This window comes from Nomascus leucogenys, chromosome 1a (genome assembly GCF_006542625.1).
Source record: "Nomascus leucogenys isolate Asia chromosome 1a, Asia_NLE_v1, whole genome shotgun sequence".
Lineage (NCBI taxonomy): Eukaryota > Metazoa > Chordata > Mammalia > Primates > Hylobatidae > Nomascus > Nomascus leucogenys.
Genome location: NC_044381.1, coordinates 105008512 through 105029344, shown reverse-complemented (window position 1 = coordinate 105029344; position 20833 = coordinate 105008512). Strand labels below are relative to the sequence as shown.

General features: G+C 34.2%; 1 protein-coding gene across 3 annotated transcripts in view; it reads left to right on the top strand.

Annotated features, from left to right (window-relative positions):
* MDGA2 (MAM domain containing glycosylphosphatidylinositol anchor 2) overlaps positions 1 to 20833 on the top strand; it is an 832668-nt gene that overhangs the window by 636720 nt on the left and 175115 nt on the right. For all 3 annotated transcript variants that reach the window (XM_030813906.1, XM_003263751.4, XM_030813910.1), the window contains one exon: positions 11499 to 11792. In XM_030813906.1, the coding sequence (XP_030669766.1) occupies positions 11499 to 11792 (294 nt within the window). The remainder of the gene's footprint in view (positions 1 to 11498; positions 11793 to 20833) is intronic.

Sequence of the window (20833 nt, the reverse complement as noted above, 5' to 3'; positions counted from 1 at the left end):
CCATTTCTAAGAGCAAGTAGGCAAGGATGCAAATATATTATGGAATATAAGGACTGTAGGAATTGGGGAAGGTTAGCTGGCTTTTTAGCTATAGGCTCCTCCTGCCTATTATTAGTAGTTTGTATAATAAACTGTTTGGAGTGCAGTATTCAACTTTTGAGGTTAAAATTCTTTATCGACTGCTTATACATAAATAACTATAGTTTTCCAGATTTACTCTGCATTATTTTATTTATTTATTTATTTAGTTATTTATATTATATTATACTTTAAGTTCTGGGGTACATGTGCACAACATGCAGGTTTGTTACATATGTATACATGCAGCATGTTGGTGTGCTGCACCCATTAACTCGTCATTTACATTAGGTATATTTCCTAATGCTATCCCTCCACCCCTCACCCCATCCCACGACAGGCCCTGGTGTGTGATGTTCCCCTTCCTGTGTCCAAGTGTTCTCATTGTTCAATTCCCACCTATGAGTGAGAACAACTCTGCATTATTTTAAAAAATAACAAACATGAACTAAAACTTGATTAAGAAAGTCAACTTGAGGAATTGGTTTCTAGTTCTCAGAAATGGTTATAGGTTGACTAGTTCTTCATCGAATGACCTAGTCATTTCTTAGTAAATGAATATCTCAGCACTTTACTTGATGTTTTTCATCTTATCATACCCCCTTTCTTTTATTTACTTTATTATTATTATTATTATACTTTAAGTTTTAGGGTACATGTGCACAACGTGCAGGTTTGTTACATGTGTATCCATGTGCCATGTTGGTGTGCTGCACCCATTAACTCATCATTTAGCATTAGGTATATCTCCTAATGCTATCCCTCCCCCCTCCCCACACCCCACAACAGTCCCTGGTGTGTGATGTTCCCCTTTTTTTTTTGAGACCGAGTCTCACCTTGTTGCCCAGGCTGTAGTGCAGTGGCACAATCTCGGCTCATTGCAACATTTGCCTCCCAGGTTCAAATGATTCTCCTGCCTCAGCCTCCCAAGTAGCTGTGATTACAGGCACCCGCCACCACGCCTGGCTAGTTTTTGTATTTTTAGTAGAGACAAGGTTTCTCCATGTTGGCCAGGCTGGTCTCAAACTCCTGACCTCAGGTGATCCACCCACCTCGGCCTTCCAAAGTGCTGCGATCACAGGCGTGAACCACTGCGCCTGCCCCCCCTTTCTTGATACAGCAAAAAAATCCAGTGTTTCTTTTATAAAGTCCCTATTCCCTCCAACATTCTCAATTTAATACATATTTGTTGGTTACTACAATTTTGACATAATTCTTTAACAAGCTGAAATATCTTGCTCCTGTTTACTTAGTTGTTTCAGAAAAAAATAGTTTTCCACATGTGAGACTTTATATACTTAATTAGTTATTATTATTTATTTATGTATTTTAGTATATGAGAAACATACAAGTCATGGAGGTTAAAAAAAGAAAGAACTATTTGTTTTATGTTTTTTTTCAAAGAGTTTAGGACATTCTGTTAAGAGATTTAATTATTCTAAAAAATGTTTTATTTTAAGCTACAGTTAGAAAACCAAGTTTTATGAAAATCATAACAATTCAAGATACTTGAAATCTTAGCCAAATAGTATTTTAGCAACCTTAGCTGAAGTCCCATTCACTTATCTGTTCATGAGGCAGCAAGAATAGAACATGTGTTTATTTGCAACTGGTCTTGTAGCTTGAGTAGCAGGGAAAATATGAATGCCATGCAGAGAATGATTTTCTATTTTGTTCTTTCATCTTACACTTTGTGTTCTATTGAATCCCTCAGAGACTATTCTTATGCCATAGCAACACCTGCTGGGTGAGGGAAGTTGGAACAGCCACAACTGTTGCCTGCCAAACCTGTTTTCCTGATTGAATGGCACTGCATGCTCCCCATCTCCAATACCAAACCTTTTAGAGTTGCTGCCCTCCAGGAACCTATTTCTCCCCATATGTTTCAAGTAATGAACAATGCCGTTCTAATAAGATTTCCCCATTTCTTTCAAAAATAGTCATTATGTATGTGTGCGTATGCATGGACATTTCCCCTTAGAACTTCCAAATGCACATGCTATGGTATTTTAACCTCATGTTTGTTTTTAATGTGGGCTTTCTTCCTGTTCAACTGCTAGATTTGTAAACATTGTCTATCCTGTTTTGTTAGCATTTTCTGATTTATTATAGGTGAGGTACTTAAAAGTGTGTGTCAGTGTGAAAAGCAGTTTTTATTTACAGAGGGTGATAAGAGATGTATTATGCTTATTTATATTGTGGACAAAAACGGCAGGCATACCATCTGGTGTGAAGACATATTTATAAATAACTGCTTCTTTCATATATGAAACATTTACACACAGGACTGCAAGTAATACAAGTCTTAGAATATAGATCCACATGGACGTTCTATCATAAGGCCAACTAGCCTTTCCTTTACTGCTGATTGAGGAAAGTCACGGAATGGACAAATTACTCAATATTACCAAGTGCTTCCAATATTTTAGTGTATTATTTCTACCTCCTTGCATCATTACTGTATCCAAATCAAAGTCTATTAGATGTACTAACATTATAAAAATCTATTGTTTTTTGGTAGATGTTTAAAATTAAAAAAAGAGTTCATATATGAAAAATGATCTTGGAATTTATATGCTTTATAATTAAGCCTTGGATAATCAAGAGCTGATTATTAATCAATGTTTTTCTTACTTTGGTTGCTTAGTAACCTTGACTCGTGCTCTATCAATCAATCAAGAACTCATTACGCACCTCAAAAAAAAAACCTTTAAAATGTTACATGATGTGGGAGCTACTGAATAAATTGAAAAACCCTGATGCTTACATCAGGACATTTTAGTTATATATGTTAAGTGCACATTTCATCATGACATATACAGAATAAATTGGACATGCTCTAAATTCAGAGACATGGAAGATGAATAAAAGATGCAGAAATCAGAAAAGACTAAATAGAACAAGAAACTTAAATTGGACCTTAAAGAATGTAACAATCATTGGATGGGAGATCAAACTCATTCCTGAATAGAAGAAAGGAAGGTGAGGCATTGGGAATAAGTCAAGTGTGTTAAGCAGATGAAAAGACCGGCCTCAAATGAATAGAGAGCTTTCCACAGAAGCACTGTGGCTTATTAAGATTTGACAAGTAAGATGGAAAACAAGCAGTGGAATTTAGACTTTCTATTCTGGTAAATGGGAAACTACTGTAGATATTGAAATAATATAGTGACATGATTTTTAAGAAAGATTAATTGAAAAATGGTAAATAATATTTTTTAGATGAAGAAGAGACATTAGTCAATCAGATCTTAGTAACTCATTTAAAAGGGGAAAGACAACCCGGAAGGACATGTAACAATATAATATTATTATATTAACCTATGGCTTAGGCAAGTTCTGCATATTTTCAAACCACCACCACACACACAAAAAATTTAGGTGCTGCGTATTATATAACTCAACATGTTAACTTCACATTTTTGTATACTAAGAATTGTTTCTAGAAAGTATCCAATAGCAACCTTTATTCCTTTAATGAGAAATGAGCTGTAGTTTAGCCACCTTCCGTCAAACCATGTGTTGCCAATCATGATCTCTAAAAGGAAGCAAATATCAGCAGGTCCATTAATAAATGAGGAATGTCTAGCATGTTGGATTTTTTTTGTCATCCTGAACATCTCTCAAGCACACATTGCTGTATTTTAAAAATTGACACGCAGTTATAATCATACTGGAAATGGGTCAAGCATATTAGTTTAAAAGGTATTATTCAGACTTGGAATGGAATTATTTTTAAATAGAATTAAATTCTCAAATTTGCCTTGTATCATTATATGAATATTTCCAGTGGCCACTGACAATTGGTGTTCTTATAAATTTTGTATTTTAAGGCAATTCTTCTAAATCTTAGTGGTGTGTTCACATCAGCTGTGACGTATATGGTAATTATAATGTTTCAAATATTAATGTATGGAGGTTTTAAAATACAGATCACAGTCATGACATTATTCTCACTTACACTGAATGTACTTTCTTGAATGGAAGAGAAATGAGTGGAGTTACAACAAGCATACTGACAATTTCACTTAACCAGAGGCTTATCTTCCTTAGCCTGTTGTGAGCTATCATTACTTATGTGACATTGACAGTTGTTGCAAACGCAAATTATTTAGTTCCTTGCTTCTATGTAAAACTACTTTGTGACTTCTCAAAACTTCAAAATCTGAGTATATCCATGTGCATGTCTCATGCTTATGAAGCCAATCTGTAAATGTGCTAGCAAAGAAGAGATGGAGTACTGCTGGCACAAACATTGAAACAGCACTCAAGTGTGATAGAATATCTTGCGTTTAAAACCGTGCTCTGAAATAAAGATGTTGCTTACCTTGGAGTCTCCATCAGATCACCAAAGATGAAACCCATCGAGTCTACAGCAATTATTTAACCCATCTCTTGTTTTGAAGGAACGTACCTGTGCGCATGCGAATACGCACAGACACACAACCACACACACACACACAGACACACACACACACCCCATAGATTTGGTTCATTTGGATTATTTGCATCTACAAATTTACCACTTACTTTAGTGCTACTTTTTTACATTTGTTTTTATCTGGTCAGGATGAGAATTATTGAATTCTGTTCTCTAAGGGTAACTTTCATAAACATGATATCTCTGAAGTTTTATTTATTTATATGTTAAAAATAGACTATACATTCTACTCGAGAACATACATATCTTTTATAAAGTACTTCCCTCCAAAATTCAGGTATAATTGAATTAGTGCCATGCTTATTTTAGGATTCTTGGAAATATGAGTCTGATTGTCTTTTGGAAGAAAATTCTATTTATTACTGAGCTTCTTATGATTCTTATATTGAAAGAAATATAGCTTTTGTTTCAGTATCTACTATTAAAGTGCACTACAGTCATATATTGAAACCAATAATTCCATAAAAAGCACATTCAGATGTCTTTGTTTCAGACAGCATGATATTTTTCCACATAGTTCAAATGAACTAAACTTCTGCATTCTTTTAAAGGCATTTTCTAAGTAAAGAATAAAGATGAAATTTCTCAGCTGCCTTCCCAATGAAGAAATGAAAATATTTTCTTTTTCTATATTTGCTTTGCTTTACAGTCTGATCAGTGGAAAAGTTGACAGAAAAGCAGTTTGTTCAATTTGTTTGTCTATTTATTTACGTTTGGAATGAGAAACTTTGGTGTCATATTATGTTTTTCCAGTTTCTCTGATTATAACATCTCCTACAGTACCATTTCAGGCAAAAAAATATCAAGGGCTGTGTGTAGACTATATGTTAGAGAATGTATCTGCATTTTTATTAGGAGTGGCTTTTTCTGGCAAGCACATTGCATAAATGTGGATCTTACATGGTATAGACATTTCAAATATTTATGCTAAATTTGACATGTTTTCATTATGAGACAATTTTTTTTAAATACTTTAAGACCTAAAAACCAAATGATAAAATTAAATTTCATGTCTTCAAATTGCCTCTTTCCTCTATGTTTTAAAAAAAATAATTCATAACTTACCTATTCAAATATTTAAATGAAAGAAAAAGGAAAACAGGAAGAGTCTTTTCTTGACTTAACTTTTTCACACACCCACACATCTCAAAATCTGCATCAGAAATATATTCTAACAATATATTTTGCATAAGATTATGCTACTTGTAGGAGCTACTAATTGTAGAATTACTATATTTCATTATTATTATCACATTTGTTCCAAAATATACGATTCATATCGTTATGTTTATCTCTAGTATGTATTATTTTGATAGCTTTTTATTTTCCTGTGTTCTCACCATCTTCTTCAGCTCTGCCTTTCTTTCTTTCTCAGTTATTTCACAACTTTCTTATCTATGCCAAGCAGGAAAGCAAGACACTAGACTTTAGAGACGGATTAAGGCTCTGTGCCCTTAAGGTGCTGCCTTGTCAGGGATGTAAACATAGAAGAAAATACAGGACAAAGTCACAAGGACAGGTTAAATGGGTAAAACATACAATGTAGTGTGTAGTCAGGAAGAATAAGTAACCAGGTCAGCCTGGGGTTACAAAGGGAATAACATTTGAACTGAGTTTCAACACATGGGGCAGACAGAAGGTGCTAGAAGACAGCAAGAACCAGACACTCTGACCATGGAAAAGAACTGCTCATTCAAGGGCTCAGAGGTTAACTAGTTGGTGAAACTTCAGTAAAGGAGTGTTAACAGGAGTTAGTGATTTTAGAAGAGCATTTCTCAGTTTATGTTTTCAGAACGTCATTTCCAGACTGATACATTTGTGCTATAAAATGTGAAGTTTTCATTGAATGAGTTTTAGGAAATAGATTGAATTAACATTTTAAAAATTTCTGGGCTTCTTGGGCCCTGTAATATGTTATTATGCACCATATATATTGTTTAAACAGTAAAAAAAGAGGGAAATAAAATAAAATTTATCAGTAATCCCACACTCTAGAGAGAACCACTCTTAGTGTTTTGGTATAGTTCTTTCTAGGATTTCTTTTCCTCTAGACTTTTCCCCATGTAAGTCTCCTCTTCCCTGAATTAGTGCCCAATTACCTTGCTATTTAATGTATATATTAGGTGTAAAATTTTGTACTGTGTTTCTGTATGTGAGAGATGGTGTGCTGGATGGTAACAATATAAAGACAGAACATGTATAGCCTACCCTTCAAGAAGCTCCCTGTTAACATTCATTGAAACATTTTTTTAAATATATTTTATTGTATATATTTGGGGATTACAACATATCATGGGATACATATGGATAGTAAAATGGTTACTCTAGTGAAGCAAGTTAACATATTCATCATCTGGCATAGTTACTTGTGTGTGTGTGTGAGAGAGAGCCAAGAGCAGCTAATATCTAGTTATTTAATATATAAAAATTAGATACAACTGTTTATACTGAACAGTAACATGTTGTACACACTGAATAATAGTCGTTTTCGCTATTTATAGTACTTGCTAAAATGCTTTTCCCACCTAATATAAATGTCTTATCAATAAATATAGGTCTATTACATCATGATTTAAAAAGACTGCGTCATATTCTGTTGTTCAGCTGTTTTATGATTTAACAACTCCATTAAGCTGTTCTCAGGTTGTTGTTCTTTAAATTAAACCAGTGTTGTGTCAAGCACTGTCATCGAGGTTGGTAGTCTTCATACTGACTTGAACAAAACTGTTTATGATGATAAAGCTTAGACAGGGCAGCAGGAAGCCTGGAAGAATGAGGCTAGTGACAGAGAGACCACTTAGGATGCTGTCGCAAGAAGATAAAATGATGACTTCTAGTGAGAAAACTGCCTATGGCCATGAAAAGAAACAGGCAGATATGAGACATAGTTTTAAATAAATAACAAGATTTGATGGCTGTTTTGAAGTGGTAGATGAGGATATGGTGAAACAAATAATACTGTATGGTTTTCAATTAATAGATGGAATCTGTTGAAATTAACTATTAACCAAGTCAAGAAATAAAATGGTGCTTAAGGCTTGAAAGACTTTTGGAATATAAAGATAGGCTGCAGTTATGAGCCATTGGAATAAAGTTATAATTTGTTATTGTCAACACGTAAAACAGAGAAGTCTATGAGAACAAACATCTCTCAATAGAAAAAATTATAAGAACAATTAAGAGAGGTGAGTAATTCTTAGAGGTAGAAAATTTAGTGGGGACAGAAAGATAGAGAAACATATAAGAGCTTTGAGAAATTATACAGTCTTTTTGGCCAGGAGAGTTGTAGGGAAAGGTTAACCCTGACTTCTAGATTTAAAATCTATTTTTTTTTTTTTTTTTTTGAGATGGAGTCTCACTCTGTTGCCCAGGCTGGAGTGCAGTGGTATGATCTTGGCTCACTGCAGCCTCCACCTCCCGAGTTCAAACAATTCTCCTGCCTGAGCCCCTGAGCCTCCAGAGTAGCTGGGACTCCAGGCGCCCACCACCACGCCCGGCTATTTTTTTTTTTTTTTTTTTTTTTGTATTTTTAGTAGAGACGGGGTTTACCGTGTTAGCCAGGATGGTCTTGATCTCCTCACCTTGTGATCTGTCCTCCTCGGCCACCCAAAGTACTGGAATTACAGGCGTGAGCCACCGCATCTAGCCTAGGAAGAGACAGATATTAAATAATATTTTAGCTAGATTTTGCTATTTTGTAAAAACTGGGCTAATTTATCTAAAAATCAATTTCTATGTTATTGAGATTGAAATTGAGGTTTATATTTCTGTAAAATTAATTCGGCAGGGAGGAAAGTTTATCTAATACATGAAAAACATAAACAAATTTTAAAAGGGATATTTGAACTGTTCAGCATGATAACATTTAAAAAAATTGTAGCCAGTCAAGAATCTATTGTGATTTGGTCTAATGTAATAAGTTGTGTAAATATCCATTTTATTAAGTTAGGAAATAAACACTATTTTTGACACCACTTCTCTTTTTAACTTTTTATTATTCATTCTTGTAATCAGAACATCAATAACGTTGAGGCTAATAAAGTACAAATTCTTAGTTTCAAAAATGGTAAGGCCGAGCACGGTGGCTCACGCTTGTAATCCCCAGCACTTTGGGAGGCCGAGGAGGGCAGATCACCTAAGGTCGGGAGTTTGAGACCAGCCTGGTCAACATGGTTAAACCGTGACTCTAATAAAAATATGAAAAAACTAGCTGGGTGTGGTGGTGCACACCTGTAATCCCAGCTACTCAGGAGGCTGAGGCAGAACAATCACTTGAACCTGGGAGGCAAAGGTTGCACTGAGCGGAGATTGTGCCACTGCACCCCAGCCTGGGCAACAGAGTGAGACTCCATCTCAAAACAACAACATCAACAAAAGATAAAATTAATACAGACAGTGTTTTGGTTGGCCAAGGTCATGTAGCTTGTTTTTGGAACAGATATGGATTGTATATTTCAAGTAATAACACTCCATTAGTCTTTAAAGTTATCCATTTTTTATTTATTTTACACAGATTTATCTAAATTTGGATATTTATTTTGAGGTTGGTATATCTTATAAGCAGTTTTGACATGTGAAAAATATTCAGATATAGATAATCGATCGATGTATTTATTTAAGAAATATAGATGTTGGCCTTATCCACTGTGATAGCAATAATAAATTACTAAAGAAATAAGAGGATAAAAGAAAGATAAGATAATTTGCAAAATACTTATTGTATACTCCCTCACATTCATCTCGACTCTTTTATATTTGAAACAGTGACCAAGTGACAGGTAGGGATTTTGTCCAATTTGTCATGAGCAGGAAGAGAGGAGTCTATTGCTAACACTCAAAAGTTATTAATTCCAGATACCATTGTTTATTGAGCCTGCTTCAGTATTCACATCTTTATATTAGCTACCTGCTATAAATTAGTTTTTGTTTGTGTTCTGTTCAAATTGAAGTATTTATTATCTCTTATTCTCAATGTTCTTAATTGTTTATTTTAATATTAAATATTTGGTCCTTAAGATTATCAAGGGGGTTTAAATGAAAGCATAAAATACTTAATTGTGCCTGTCACGGAGTAGGGGGATAATAAATGTTAAATGCTGAGGTTATTCTGCACCCTTTCCCATGGAGGGTGAATAAGTATCACAGTTCCATTCCAATCCCATTGTCTGAGCATGCAGCTTAGATTTGATTTACATCATTCGCTTCGAAAAGAACAAATACTTTGCCAAAATTATTTAATTGTTTCTATATACCAGAACAAATTACTTACCCGTTTGAGTTTATAAAATGAAGCCATTTTAAACATATATTTTGTTAATGACAATTTCTAGGATGTATATATCTAATTCAAAATGGTGGTGGTTAATGTTTCATATTGTTTAAATTCTAAGATGTTATACATTATGTAATTAGTGTTTTAAACAATAAGTGAAGGAATTAAATGAAAAAGTGAATTGAAGATAATTGTCATATCACTTTGAACTGGAATTTGTGTCTACAATAAGGGAAACAACATTTCAAAAATCGTTGAAAAATAATTTTAAACATAATTATGTTTGGTTTTGTACCTGGGCACTGGGGCATAATCAAACTAGAAGGAAGAATAAAACCTTTCACTTTTCATTAATGTGCAGTACTACTTCCAAAGGGAATATATAACATTTATCAGAAGTATAGAATTATTCATGTTTCCGGTTATTCGTATTTATAGCATTCTATTTAGCTTGTGCTTTTTTGATAGATGTTCTACTGCACAAATGCATTTGAATTCATATACAATTGTATAGGAAATAAGAATCTTCCAGCGGAACTAGTGATAATGTTTGCAAGAAAGATCGTTGTATAGTACTTCCCTCATATCACTTAATGCTTTTCATTAAATTCTAACATAAATATATTTCAGCACAATAAAGTAAGTTACAATAAAATCAATCTAACTTCTTATAAATATTCTCCGTAAATCAGAAATTAGCTTTACTTGAGAAAAATTATAATTCTTTTTTTTTTTTTTTTTTTTTGATACGGAGTCTCGCTCTGTCGCCCAGGCTGGGGTGCAGTGGTGCAATCTCAGCTCACTGCAAGCTCCATCTCCCGGGTTCATGCCATTCTCCTGCCTCAGCCTCCCCAGCAGCTAGGACTACAGGTGCCCTCCACCACGCTGGGCTAATTTTTTTGTATTTTTAGTAGAGATGGGGTTTCACTGTATTAGCCAGGATGGACTCGATCTCCTGACCTCGTGATCCGCCCGCCTAATTCTCCCAAAGTGCAGGGATTACAGGCGTGAGCCACCGTGTAAGACCAAAATTATGATTCTTATATTCATTGAAATATATTTTGAAGATTTAATTAAGATTAATTTTGTAGAAATATTGGCAACATGGCAAACTATTTACAATGGCATCAAAATATTTTGAAGTGAAATAATAATAAATTCAAATATCACAAAAAATTAAAAGTCCAAAAATGGATAATAGAATGGATTGTCAAATTGCTTGATTTCACTCCCACTAGGGAAAAAACAAATCCTAAATCTTAGCAATTTGGCAAGTTTTAAACCAGTCCAAACTTGTGATTTTAGATCAGAGGTTTCTCTTTTTCCCTTTATGACTACTTGCACTTATTGTGACTACTAAGTCTACACAGCTGAATGCTACTCTTCTATGAAATGCAAATGTTAAAGCCCCAGTTAATGGCTAATTATTACAGGTCATTTAGAAGATTATTCTTATATTGACCATTTTTTAGTTGAATGCCTTATTTATTTTGCTAATGTTTGAAGTCCTCATTTAAAAATATACAATGAAAGCAATTAAGAATGATTTTAAGTGAGAGTATATTCCATTTATTCCCAAGGTTTTTGATCATCCGAATTGTCACATTTCTTCAGCCAGCAGAAATTGTTTCCTTATGATTTTCTGTATCTGAATATGCTTTACCAGTTTATACTAACCTTGAAAAATTTTCTTTTTCCCATTTCAAGTTCCACCCAATCTGACTGTTCCACAGGAAAAATCACCACTGGTAACCAGGGAAGGAGACACAATAGAACTGCAATGTCAAGTAACTGGCAAACCTAAACCAATCATCCTTTGGTCTAGAGCGGATAAAGAAGTTGCAATGCCTGATGGATCAATGCAAATGGAGAGTTATGATGGAACACTGAGGATCGTGAATGTATCTAGGGAAATGTCAGGAATGTACAGATGTCAGACCAGCCAATACAATGGATTTAATGTGAAACCAAGGGAAGCCTTGGTGCAGCTCATCGTTCAGTGTAAGTACCTTCCTTTTTATTCATTTCCATGTGGGGACAAGGGAAGAAGTGTTACCATTATTCTACTAGTAATATGAGGTGATTTTTGTAATTGGATTGAATGAACTATTTCTACATTTCTACATTGGACTGAATGAACTATTTCTACATTCTACATTAATGATACACAATTTAAACTATAATCTACCCTAAATGTGCTTTTTACATGAACTTATACACACTAATAGAAAGAGTTGTTTTAGTGTGTGTGTGTGTATGCTAATTATGATGGTGTTATCTGGTTGATTCATGCCAAAGAATCAACAAACCCAATGGTGAGAAACTGTCCATGTGCAATAAGCAAAGTGGAGACTGGAAGTAATTGCTAATTCAGGTTGTAATACATGTTTGTTTTCACAGTCCATGTTTTTACTTCAGGCAATTGCATGTCCTTTTCCCAAATTATCTACCTATTTCAAGCATCTCTTTGCTTAAATTGTGGAGATCTAATCATTGAAATGTTATATTTGCATACCTGAAGTTGTAACAGTGAATTACATAATTATCTAGTAATATAGTGATAATTCAGGAAAGTCTTAGATGCTGAATTTTTGCCTGATTTAATCTTAGCAGGTAAATGTTTTACTCTGAGAATTGAATAAGATAAATTTTAAACTATTTTTATATTTTTACTGAAATCATGGTTATAGTTCTAATTAAAAATGTAGATATTATGGACTTTACATTTGCTTTTATCATTAAAAATACCTGAATCCACACACTTAAGGGACAATAAAATGTACCAGTGTTACTATTGTTTGGTTTTTACAGAAGGCCCTGGTAACTGGGCTGCCCAGTGGTAAAGACACTGCTGAAAGAGAAGAAAACTAAACACAATCTGCTCAATCTCTAATAGTGCTACTGCAAATTTTAATTGATATACTATTTGTTAAATATATGGTATAAAGTTTTCATTAAACAGATGAATTAGGTGAAACCATGCACTTCAATAAACGATGTCATTTTTGTCTGACTCTTTTGTAACTCAGGAAATTGAAAATAGAATTTAGTACAAGAATGTCTATTTTTATATTAGACTTAAAGTTGTTCGCAGAATGAATGAACTATTTTATATTTGAGAGAATAAAGTGTGAAAATATTATTCATGGAACTGTTTAGCTACAAATGTAATTATGTATGAGATATGTGAGTGTGGGGTGAGAGACAAGGTTCTGGGTGCTGCTTAACCATTCCCTGCCCCTCTTCTATAGCACCTCAGATTCCAGATATGCTATTTGTCCTAAAAATATGCAAACTGATATTTGCAAACAAATGCCAAACAACTTGGCTGGTTTCTAATCGATTATGAGTTTTTTCTCCAAATAAGTCAGGTTTTAGATGTCAGGTTCCATTCGGCAGTTTAATATTGCCTTTTTCTCACTGGCCTCTACACTCATGACAATCTGTTCATGGGTATGAGGATCATGTGAAAACAGGTTTTAGAAAAAAAGAAAAGAAAGAGAGAGAAACTGCTTCCCATTTTCTAAAAAAAATAAGATACCCTTAAGTGACCATATAGGAATTTGATATAATTTGGAACACTTCAGTCTTGCTGGTAAGCGCAGGATTCTGAGCTGCTTCGAGGTATGCACAAAGCTTCAGTGTTCCTGCAGCTATTAGTTCAATTAGTTTTCATTCTGCTCACTCCTTTCTGCAGAAGCTCTGGTACTAATAAAACCTACAGAACCCAGTTGGCTGTAGAAAACTTCAAATTAAAGTTTCAAGAAATGAGAATCTCCATTCTCCATAGAATATACTTAACTCCAGAATTCTATTGATTAACTAAATTTCCTATTTTTTCCTTTCTTCTCCTTCTTAATTAGCCCCCTAGAGAATAAATTCAGCATAAGATTTTAAAATTCAACTCTGTAATAGGAATGACAATAAACAGTGGCACAGTTGTCTCTCGTGTGACAAGGATGAACATAATTGAGTAAAAAATACTGATAGACACAGGCATAGTTATTTTAACGTAGGTAAAACGACACAATTTATCTGCATCCCAAGGTGACTTCCCAGAGCGTGGGTTATAATCCAACCGCATTTCCTCTCAGAGGCAAACTTCCCTGGCCTGCCCAGGAGGCAAATGGATGCAGGCGTTCTTGCCAGCTGTAGGTGAGGATCATGTTATCATGGCTTTCAAAGACCTCCCTTCCATATATTTCTGAATCTTCTGAAGAACCTGGTTATATGTCACTATTTTCCAGGTGCAAATAACTGGTAATAACTCCAGAATATTCTTGAGTACATCAAAGGTTCATTTTCCAGGCGTGTAATCTCTGCCAGCAGATCTTGCCTACATGCCTATCTAAGGCTTATTCTTGCAAAACTAATAGTACAGGAATTCAGATAATGTTTTTAAATTGAAAAACAGTCTAACTTTTATAGTGATTTTTTTAAGAGACAGGGTTTCACTCTGTTGCCCAGGCTGAACTACGGTGGCATGATCATAGCTTACTGCAGCTTTGCTCAGTAAAATTGGGCTCAACCGATGCTTCCGCCTCAGCTTCCCGAGTGGCTGGGACTACAGGTGTGCACCTCCACACCTCGCTAATTTTTTAATTTTGTGTAGAGACGGGGTCTTGCTATGTTGCTCAGGCTTGTCCCAAACTCCTGACTTCAAGCGATCTTCCTGCCTCACTTCCCAAAGTTTTGAGACTACAGGTATGAGCCACCATGTTCATCCTGATTTTCTTTAATTTGAAAACAATTTATTTTTTGCTTAACTTGGATACCTGTGCTACATGTAAGAAATATTAATATGGAATATTAAAAACTAAGTTATATCATACATATGTGGACATACATATATATATATCTATATATATTTTGTATCATCCTTAGCAATTAAGTCCATCATTGCAGATAACAAGCTATGCTTTATATATTTTGTATTCCCAGCATAATATATTTTACATTATAGCTGTTCAGTAAATTTGTTGAGTAAACATAAGTTTACTCAACAGTAAATTTGTTGTGTAAACACACAGAAAAATGCATGCCTGGTTTGTTAGTCTGTTGTTGCACTGCTATAAAGAAATACCTGAGACTGGGTAATTTATAAAAAAAAGAGGTTTAATTGGCTTATAGTTTTGCAGGCTGTACAGGAAGCATGATGCTGATATCTGTTTCTGGGGAGGCTTCTGGAAGCTTACAATCATGGCAGAAGGTGAAGTGGGAGCTTGTACATCATGTGGCCAGAGCAGGGGCAAGAGGGCAATCTGGGAGGTGCTACACATTTTTAAATGAATACGTCTCACTAGAACTCACACTGTCCTATCGCAATGACAGTATGAAGCGGGAATGGTGCTTAACCCATTCATGAGAAATCCCACACCAAGATCCAATCACCTACCACCAGGCCTCACTTCCAACACTGAGGATTACATTTCAATATGACATTTGGGTAGGTACACAGATCCAAACCATATCACCTGTTTTTTTATTACTTAAGTATCAGGGATAGCTGAGGATTTGCTGCATACAGATTTCTTCCATAAGATGTTTATTACGTTGACAAATTCTGGAACTGCCTATTTTACACAAAAGCACACACACATTTATGTATAATTTTATCTTTTAAGACGTAAAAGAATGTAAAAGAGGTAGCAATAATAAATAAGATAGAAAAAATCCAGTGTTTTCAAGACATTTTTACTTGCTTAGTTTTACTTGCGTCCAATTAAACAATAAGCACTCAAAAAAACTAAAGGAGCACAGAGTGAACTGTATGTAGGACATCAATGAGTGTAGGGCATCCATCCCTAAAAGGAAAGTGTGTGTGTGTGTGTGTGTGTGTGTGTGTGTGTGTCTGTATATATATATTTCTAGATAATATAAATAATGGAACCATCCACTTACGGTTCTAAGTATCCAAATGAGGTTTATTCTTAGCTGATGTTATGTTTAAAAGGAAGCAATATAATTTATAAAGTTATAATGTTTATACAAGCTTTTTGAATTACTCTCACTAATTAATTTGCCTCTTGTTAAAATTTGTACGTAATGAGGGACAGAAGCCTAGAGATACTTTAGACCATTCTATATCCTGTTAAGAGTAACATAGTCACTACAGTGAAATAGTTTGATTAATTCTTGTTCACAATGCTAATTTTTAGAAAGCAAAAGGTTTTTTCTTTATGACTTTTAACTTCTGCAATTGCCAGTTATTACACAGATTATGGACCAAAGTATGAAGTTGAAAATATAAGTTTTTTGAAACAAAAGTATTTTAAAATTAAACTTAAAAGGTTTTTCTGGGTAAAACTGCAAAGTACAATGTAATGTTTTAATAACATTAAAAAATTTTGTCCATTGCTTAATTTATTCCCATTTTTTGGAATGATAATACAATTTTTTTGAATGTTTGGCTCATTTTTATTTGAAGCATCATTAGAATAGCATAATCGAAAATAAAGGTATTACATATATTAATTTATTCATAGTATTTAAAAATCATAGTATGTATAGAGCTTACTGAACAAAACTGAAACAACTTTCTTTTTTTTCTTTTTCTTTTTTTTTTTTGAGATGGAGTTTCATTCTTGTTGCCCAGGCTTGGGGTGCAGTGGCGTGATCTCCGCTCACCACAACCTCCGCCTCCCTGGTTCAAGCAATTCTCTTACTTCAGCCTCCCAAGTAGCTGGGATTACAGGCATGTGCCACCATGCCCAGCTAATTTTGTACTTTTAGTACAGATGGGGTTTCTCCATTTTGGTCAGGCTGGTCTCGAACTCCTGACCTCGGGTGATCCACCCACCTCAGCCTCCCAAAGTGCTGGGATTTGACAGGTGTGAGCCACTGCGACGGGCCAACTAAAACAACTTTCTAAACAAAGCACCTGATTGTTTGAATATTAATTAAATAAAAGTTCCATTGGATTTTCAAATATGTATGTTAAATAAGAAACCAGGATATGCTGGCTGGCGGGTGGCTCACACCTGTAATCCCAGCGCTCTGGGAGGCTGAGGTGGGTGGACCACAAGGTCAAGAGATTGAGACCATCCTGGCCAACATGGTGAAACCCCGTCTCTATTAAAAGTACAAAAATTAGCTGGCTGTGGTGGTGTGCACCTGTAGTCCCAGCTACTCAGGAGGCTGAGTTAGGAGAATTGCTTGCACCCAGGAGGTAGAGGTTGCAGTGATCCGAGATTTTGCCACTGCACTCAAGCATGAGTGACAAAGCAAGATCATCTCAAAAAAAAAGCAAAAACAAAACAGGATACTGGATTTACTTACTGTCTTCCTAAAAGAAAGTATTGTTTTTTATATCTGTATTATATAAGTATACTTACACTTATAAAATTATATGCTACAATTTCAATTTGATAAACTATGACATTTTATTTGTAATATAAGCTGTCCTTTAGTTTCATCTCAAAGCACTATTAAAGTCTTTTAGTAATGTGAGTATATTTCAAAGTATAATTCCTTGAAAATTAACTGGAGAATATATTGCATTGAATGTCATCTTTGCTGTTAAGTCTCCACCATGTATATGCACATTTGTTGCACCTTCAACTAATGACATGATATTTCTGTTAAGAGTTATAAAATATATACTAAAAACCAAAGACAGATGTTAGTGTTAGATTGTGTTAAGTAACTACCTTTTACTTAATTCCAAATCTAATTAATATACCCCTTGTAATTTGTATTTTCCAAACAAAGAAAAATTATGAAAGAAAATAATCAGGGCTGTTGATAAACCCATGTTCCTCACCTGTTTCAGCTTCCCAAGCAAGACCAAATTAGGTGAAGGAGAGAGAGCTAGAGATCAGGATTTTATTTTTGAGGCTTTTTCTCAAGAAATCTAGTGAAGAGAGTATGCTAGTTACTTTTAATCAAAATGAATATTCAACAAAAGCAAAATCTCATAAGCCTTACAAAGCAAAATAAAATTAAAGATAGTTTGGAAAGTGCTGTAACACATATGTTCATTATTGTTAGACAAGTTGCTGGGTAATATTCTGTAGTATTGAGATAGATAGAATTAGTGTACTGAGGTAATATAACAATTTTGTGATTTTCTAAAAGCAAAATTGTTCTGGAAATATCAGTGTGACTAGGGATTTATCTAAAACTGATATCAAAGACAAGGTAATTATTGATAAAAGAGGAAATACAAGAGGATCTAGGCCAGGCAAAAAGGCTATCCAAAAATTTTATAAATGAATGAATGAATTTTTAATTTATTAGGAGGGTAATAATGACTTTCAGCTCAGTAGCCTGAACAAGCTTTACTTGTCCAGGTCTGTTTCTTATTTTCTGTAACAGTTCAGTCCATCTCTTCCCAGTCCCGTAAGCATGGTAATTCAATGTTGCCTCTCTGGCTGGGCTTTTGTGCTCCTCTTCTATTTATAACAATTCTTCCAATCTTTCCGCCATTTAAGTGCTAGCTAAGTTGCACCCCTCTATACTGCCTCTTGGTGATGACGAAAGATCTTTATTGATAGCTCCATGGACACTAGCATTAGTATGTAGAAGATAATTTAGAGCTTCAAAGTAAAACTTCATTTTGAAGATACACATTAAATGATGTGTTTCTTTCAAAATCACTAGGTTTTATTTCAGTATTGCCTTTCTCAGAACTATGCTGTAATATTGGCTATATAGATAGTTTGGGAGATAATTCTAATGGTTGTGTATATTTACACTGAACTGTTATTATCTAATTGGATTTATTTCTTATACCAAAATGACTTGTTTCTAACAGCCTTTGGTTTCCTCCCATAATACAAATTTATACTCAGAATTTGAGGACTTACCTTTGAGATTATTCCAAAGACTCGATTAGAAACATTAATGGTAAGTTCAAAGTGATTTTCCAAATGTTTTTGGTGATGACCGCATTAAGAGTGTATGTCCATTGCCACTATAAGGATAATGACTTCGAAGAGAGCTTTGACTTGGAGGATTTTCTTTGACTCATAGAATCTTAGTTTCACCACTTACTTACATTAATATTTCTATTTTGTCATATTCCATCATCTACCTCTTCTCTGTAGTTAAGATCTTATCTTAAAAAAGAAACAATGTATTATAAGGTAATGTGCCATTTAAACTCTGTACAAAATAAGATCTAGGATTATTATTTCCAGTCAACATATATCTTACTTTATCTTTCCATGGATTTACATTACTCTTGAGTATTTGAAAACTGAACTTCCCACAAATAAACGTTATTTTCCAGAATGTTTCTATATACTTTAGTTGAACTGCTGCTGACATTCTGGGCATTTTCCTTGCTCTCTGTATCTTCATTCCTCCAGAGAACACAGCATGCTAGATAACTAAGGGACAAATAACCAACTAAGGAAATTGTCCAAGAAAATAGAAAGAAACTCTCCGTCTCTTAAGGACTGAGTGCATTGCATATATATATATATATATAATATGTAATATTTTCAGATAGAGCAATTGACTATACATTATCTGAAAAGAAGATCAGTTTATCAACTATGTGGCTCATGTGAGGAAAATAAGTGCATAGTTTATTTTTCTGGTTTCTTCTCTGCTGCTGTCTTAATGTAAGTACAACCATAATTTAATGTTTAGAGAAAGTGTATGTATTAAAAATTTTATTTTTCAGCATCTATGCAAAGAAGTGTGAGAGTGACCAGCTAGTTTTAACAGAATGATTAAAGGTACAAATTAGCCAGGCAAGACTCATTTTTATTGGTATTGTCAGCTAGGTACTTTTGTCCACCCCAACTGTGCAAAAATGAATTCAACTGGATAATATCATTATATCATTTCCATAATACTGTAAGGCCGTAAGGATATTTTCTCCCCTTGAAATCCTTCACATATGTGATTAAGTTAAATTTATTTTATAGGTGTTTTTTTTCCATTTTTTGAGACAGGGTCTCTCTGTTGCCCAGGCTGGATTGCAGTAGCACAATCATAGCTTATATAGGCTCAACTCCTTGGCCCCGGCAATCCTCAGCCTCCCAAGTGGCTGGGATTACAGGTGTGAGCCATCATGCTGTGCTAATTTGTACATTTTTTTTTAGAGACAGAGTCTTGCTATGTTGCCCAGCCTGGATTCAAACTCCTGGCCTCAAGCGTCCCTCCCATCTCAGCTTTCCCAAGTGCTGGGATTGAAGGTGTGAACCACTCACCCCACTGAGTTAAATTTTCAATAAAAAGTTTACATGCCTCTGTTCCTGGGGGCTTTTTTCTTTCCTCCCTTTTTTGCTTTATGCAAATATAGTTTCTTCTAAGAAAAATAAACATAGACACACATATAAATATGTAATTATGACTATAAAAGTTCTCTGCCTTCATAATCTTTCTTAGTTAAAAAGGAATTTATCTCTCTTCCAAAAACTAAATTCATTCTTCCAAAATACAGAATTTGGGCATTTCATACATACTATGATCATCTCCCCTGTAACACAAAGGTAATAATAATAAATAGTTATAATAAATCACACATAAAGGTGAACAATAATATATCATATGAACGTTCCTGTGATATTACCAATTTATTTTAAATATACCAACAATAATATGCTTAGTGCTAAGGGAAATATAAAATGCTATCAAATTAACTTACAGGGTTTACGTTAATTTTTTCTAATCAAAGACCATGCCCTTTGGTCTTTGATTAGAAAAATATAAAAGAACTTCAGAAGTTAAGCAACAATGTAAGAAATTGATTGTCAAAAGAGTACTTTAATGCATGATAAAGCCAATCTGAAAGTGAGAAATGAAAGGCAGTATTTGAGAGAAAGACATAACTTCCTCTCCCTCCAGCAAGAGATACACATTTACTAGTGTTTAATCCACCTACAGGCAGTATTCATATAGAATTTTAGCTTATATGTTGTTAGCAATTGTATCTTTATTATCAATTGTTTGATGTAATATCATATTTTAATATTTAGTACTAGCCACACATTTTTTGGTTTTGCATATATCATATTATGTTGGGTTATATTATGTGACACTAATAACTTTACTTTGTAGTAAATTCCTGTATTGAATAATCTACCAAG